Source organism: Canis lupus, chromosome 6, assembly GCF_003254725.2.
Source record: "Canis lupus dingo isolate Sandy chromosome 6, ASM325472v2, whole genome shotgun sequence".
NCBI classification, from domain to species: Eukaryota; Metazoa; Chordata; class Mammalia; order Carnivora; family Canidae; genus Canis; species Canis lupus.
In genome coordinates, this window is record NC_064248.1 from 40,292,927 (window position 1) to 40,298,221 (window position 5,295).

At 61.9% G+C, this 5,295-nt stretch overlaps 1 protein-coding gene across 5 annotated transcripts in view; it reads left to right on the forward strand.

The window, feature by feature from the left end:
* NPRL3 (NPR3 like, GATOR1 complex subunit) overlaps positions 1 to 5,295 on the forward strand; it is a 38,370-nt gene that overhangs the window by 32,283 nt on the left and 792 nt on the right. For 4 of the 5 annotated variants that reach the window (XM_035717331.2, XM_035717332.2, XM_025417234.3 and 1 more), the window contains 4 exons: positions 1,324 to 1,430; positions 1,804 to 1,933; positions 3,789 to 3,978; positions 4,601 to 4,793. In XM_035717331.2, the coding sequence (XP_035573224.2) occupies positions 1,324 to 1,430; positions 1,804 to 1,933; positions 3,789 to 3,978; positions 4,601 to 4,793 (620 nt within the window). The remainder of the gene's footprint in view (positions 1 to 1,323; positions 1,431 to 1,803; positions 1,934 to 3,788; positions 3,979 to 4,600; positions 4,794 to 5,295) is intronic. The other variant, XR_007411039.1, reaches the window with a different exon arrangement.

The window sequence follows — 5,295 nt, forward strand, 5'->3', positions numbered from 1 at the left end:
CTGGACAGGACCTCCATGGCCGCTCTGTCCACACCGCAGGCTGGTGCTCTGACTGCTGCAGGCCACACACGCGGCCAAAGCTTTCAAGTTGCTCGGTCTCTTTGGACGAAGACAGAGCTGTGTCCCCTGGTCCTTGGGAGACCGTTTCCTGCTGGTGTGGTGGCAGGTCTCCCCGGCCTGTGCTGCTGCCGGTGGCCGGTGGCCCAGTAGCCCCGAGGACAGCCAGGCTGGCCCCGTTGGAGCCCAAGCACCGATGGCCTCCCGGGGAGGAAGTGTCAGCTTCAGGTGTGGCTGTCACCACATGGTTTTGTTTTTTAAGATTTTCTGTACTTGAGATAGCACAGCAGGAGGCAGAGGGGAGGGAGAGGCAGGCTCCCCCTCGGAGGGGAGCCCCATGTAGGGCTGGACCCCAGGACCCGGTCATGGCCTGAGCCGAAGGGCCATGTGGGGGCCTCTCATCAGAAGATTTATTTATTTATTTATTTATTATTTATTTATTTATTATTTATTTATTTATTTATTAATTATTTTTATTTATTTATGATAGTCACACACACACACACACAGAGAGAGAGAGAGAGGCAGAGACACAGGCAGAGGGAGAAGCAGGCTCCATGCACCAGGAGCCCGACGTGGGATTCGATCCCGGGTCTCCAGGATCGCGCCCTGGGCCAAAGGCAGGCGCCAAACCGCTGTGCCACCCAGGGATCCCTCATCAGAAGATTTAAGACGACATCCGTTCCCAGGGCGCCTGGTGGGCTCAGCCAGCAAATGTGTGACTCCCGATCTCGGGGTCGTGAGTCGGAGCCCCACATTGGGTACAGAGGTTCCTTAAGAAAAAATAAAATCTGGGACGCCTGGGTGACTCAGCGGTTGAGTTTGTTCAGCTGCCGCAGAGGCAGAAACGTCCAGTGCCCTGCCCTGAAGTTCTGCAGTGCGGCACTCGCAGACCCAGGCCCCCCTTTGCATGTCTGTGGCCCATCCTGTCAACGTCCAGGGATGCTGGGCCGCACGGGGACGCGTGGAGGAGGTGCAGGACGGGTTCACTGACCCACACCCGCTGCCACAAGGAAACCCATCCCCGAGCGGGGCTCCTGGTCGGGTAGAGTGCTGGCCAGCCAAGGTCCTTGCTCAGCTGCTGACCCCGGGTCCTGGGCGCCTCTGAAGTCCCCGTGCTCAGGAGGCCTTCCCTCAGTGCCAGCCTGGTCAGGGTCCTATGGGAAATGACCATCGGGGAGCACAGCAGGGACCAGTGCTCTGCCACGGGCCCAGCTGGGGAGCCGGAGAGTTGGGGAGCAGCCTCCCAGCTTCTGCTGCCTGCAGGTTTTCCAGCTGGCGGCCCACCTGGTGTACTGGGGCAAGGCCATCATCATCTACCCGCTGTGCGAGAACAACGTCTACATGCTTTCCCCCAACGCCAGCGTGTGTCTGTGAGTACCTCTGGCTGCCCCTTGCTAAGCCGGGCCCTTGCTTGGGCTCAATTGCTGGCCTCTGCTGCATCCACGTTCTAATCCTGGCCTGGTCAGTGCCGTGTGCGGGGTCTGTCTCCCCTACACCTGCTGGCCAGTGGGCTCTGGATGGGGGCCTGGTGGGAGTTGGGGGCCTTGACCTTGACTTGGGGGCTCAGAGGGGCTTTGGCCTGTGCCCGTGGCCCCTGCTGCCCCTTGAGGGAATCGCACCCATGCTGGGCTGCCTGCTATGCTGTGTCTCCCTGCTGTCCACCCTGGGCTCATGCCGAGGGCACAGAGGTCACGGAGCGATGCAGAGGTCTGCTGAGCTCATGGGCACCTCACCTGTCCCCAGGTACTCCCCGCTGGCTGAACAGTTTTCCCGTCAGTTTCCGGCTCACGACCTGCCGTCTGTCCTCGCTAAGTTCTCCTTGCCAGTTTCCTTGTCAGAATTCAGGAACCCCCTCGCCCCTCCTGTGCAGGAGGTAAGTCGCTGGAGTCCAGGGAGTCTGGAGACCACCCAGCCGGTGTCATTCCCTCGTCTCAGAGCCTCAGTGCTGCTGCACCTGGGTTTTGAGGGTGTGGGCTTGCTGTGTAGGTGCTTCATGTCATGCCGGGGTGACAAAGGCTGGCTCCCCAGCCAGGCCAGGCCCCCTGCAGACATTTGGGCATTCCCAAGGCTTCCCGCCCACCTCCCGCCCTGGGGAGCCCACCCTGGCTGCAGTGAGCTGTTTTGGGGGTTAGAACGGAGTGAAGAGGCCCAGGTGGCAAGAGAGTGGTAACCTTTCCTGTTGGATGCAGAGTCACCTTGTTTTCACTGAGCTTGGGCCCAGCTTTCTCATGCTCCGTGGTCCAGGAGGCCACAGGGTATGCGGGTCTTGTCCTGGGCTCACTGGTCCCCAAAATCTCCTCCAAGAGGATCTGGAGAGGACAGGCCTGGGTGAAGGCGAGGGTCAGGGGGTGTTGCTAGATGTGGCAAGGGCTCATCCAGGGAGGTGTGAGGCATATGCAATGAACAGGTGAGTTCTGGGTAGGGTGCAGGCTGGACCCAAGAACAAGGCTCTGCCGTGTCCCCTGTGCTGATGCCTGGGGCTCTGGGGCTCTGGGCAGGGACCCAGCACAGAGCCAATGGTGCAGGTGTTAGAGGGGGCTGGATGTTTTCAAGGCTTTGTCTTCAAAAGGAAAATTTTGTGTTTTTTTTTTATTTATTTTTATTTTTTATTAAGTGTTAGGCAAAACCAGTCCTTAAACTCTTTCCCTTCTCAAGTTGTGAATGAGGAGGAGATCCTGGTGCTTGAGTTAATTGAGATGCTGAGTGCAACAGAGTTCTAAAGGCCGTCCTTCATGGGGGCTTTGGCTTCCAGGAACTGTGCCAGGCCGTGCCAGCTGAATAAAAGACGCACCGTGCATCCGGACCCCCACTTCCCCAGCAGAAGCTTCCTAATGGTCCAGACGGCGGGTGGATTTTCCAGGTCGTGCCTGGTTGAGGGGCCCAGATGGGCCTCGGGTTTGGTTCTGAGCAGTCCCGGGGTGAGGCACCTGCTTGTCACGCCTCCTGCTCCGGGGTCTGGAACGTGCTCATGAGCGCTTATGAAGCATCTTTGTTTTCATTCTTCATTTTTAAGTTTATTTTTTGACCAGGTCATAACCTGCCCATGTTCCATCCCTACTCCCTGGCTGGCCAGCTGTCCCCTCCCGGGAGGGGCCTCCCAAAGCCGAGCCGGCAGCCGTGTGACCGTCCCGTCCCGCTCCCCCATGCCCCTCACTGGCCCTGGTCAGGGGCAGCCCCATGAGAGGGGAGGACTCCTCGTGCCGGGACCGCACACTATCAGGGCTCCCTGTCCTTGGGCCAGCGTCCAGGTCGACCCGAGGAGAGGACTCCAGCTCTCAGGGCAGCTGCCTGCAGCCTGTTGGTGAACAGTGCTGAGGTCCCGGCAGGCCCAGCCCTGTGTGGTAGTGGGTCCAAGCGGGCTGGCGGACACGAGGCAGCGCAGGGGCCTCTGTGAGTGGGTGCTGCTCCCCAGCTCTGGGTGCGGAAGCCCAGACATGGGACGGCCCGGCGTGTAAGGGGAAGTGCAGGTGCGGCCCTAGTGCCCTTGCGGCCCTGCTGCCCTCCTTGGAGCAGGGAGTTGGTCTTGCAGCCTGGTCGGCAGATGAGGTCTTTCTCCAAGGGGGGAGCCTTGTGCCCCAGGGACAGGCTCCTGGAGCTCATGGACCCCTTACCTCTGGGATGACCCCCGGGGGTCGTGTCTTAGGTCTCCTTGATCGCCCCTGGAGGGGAACAGGGCCAGCCTTCCCCCACTAACCCCCGCCCCGGGCCTCCTGCATGCTCTCCTGCAGACCCAGCTCATTCAGATGGTGGTGTGGATGTTGCAGCACAGACTCCTTGTCCAGCTGCACACCTACGTGTGCCTGATGGCCTCGCCCAGTGAGGAGGAGCCCCACCCTCGAGAGGACGACGTCCCCTTCACCGCCCGGGTCGGCGGCCGCAGCCTCAGCACACCCAACGCCCTCAGCTTTGGTTCCCCAAGTAGGAGCCCCCTGCCCAGGGTGTCTGTCTGGTGGGTGGGGTAGCATTTGGGGGGGTACTTGGGAGCCAGGACCCCGACATGGGCTCTGCTGGGCGTGACCAAGGCCACCTCCCATGGCCACGTGCAGAGCAGCGCTCCCTTGAAGGCGGGTAGGAGACCTCTTTCCCTCGCCCCCCTCCCCCACCCTTACCTCACACCTCCGGGCTCTGGGCTCCTGGGCAGGGGCTGGCTCGAGTCCAGGGCAGCCGGGGAGCAGAGCGGATGTCCCACATCCCTGGGAGGACAGTTGAGGCCGCTGGGCCGGGGCCTGGGAGGAGACCCTGATGATCATTCCCTCTTTGAAAGAGCCATTGTGGCCACGGCAGGCGCCCAGAGGATGCAGCCTGAGCCCCAGGCTCGGGGGAAACGAAGGGCTGGGACGCTCCCGGGACTGAGGCCTGACCTTGGCGTCCAGCTTCGGTGCAGGGCCGAGCCTTGCTCAGGGCCCTGCCTTGTCTGCGTGGGGGCGGGGGAGCGAGCGGGCCTGGGGTGTGGCTGCGATGCCTGGTGCAACAGATGGCACGGCTGGGGCACCAGGGTGTGCTTGGGGTCAGACTTCTCCCTGACCCGTGCTGCCCACAGCCAGCAGTGACGACATGACCCTCACCAGCCCCAGTATGGATAACTCCAGCGCAGAGCTGCTGCCCAGTGGGGATTCGCCGCTCAACAAGAGGATGACGGAGAACCTGCTGGCCAGCCTGTCGGAGCACGAGCGGGCGGCCATCCTCAGCGTGCCTGCGGCCCAGAACCCCGAGGACCTCCGCATGTTTGCCAGGTGGGGTCCGAACACAAAGTGGATGGGGACTTACCCACCACGGCCCCAGCTAAGTCAGCTGGTGACCAGTGGCAGTCGCAGGTTGAGGTGGCGCCTCAAGCCCTGCGGGTGCCCCCAGTACTGGGTGTTGTTACTTCTTCAGGAGCAGCAATGGGTTCTCATCCTCACGGGGCTTAGTAGGGATCTTTCCCCACCAGGAACACAGCCCAGGGCCCCCACGTGGTGACAGACGTGAAACCCAGCTATGACTCGGGGGGCTCTGCAGGCGTACGGTCTTCCGTGTGGGGGGAGGCCCCCCGTTTAGAACCTCATGCTAGGCACCTCTTTGAAGCCGCTGGTGTGCCAGCCCCAGCTGCAAACAGCCCCTGGAACACGAGGGCCTTGCTCCACAGCAGGAGAACGAGGAGCCCCGGCAGCCCCCAGCCCCGCACGTCAGGGTGCTGAGGGCAGACGGGCCACTCTGGGGACCAGGACACTCACCTGCCCCACCCCCATCCCCCAG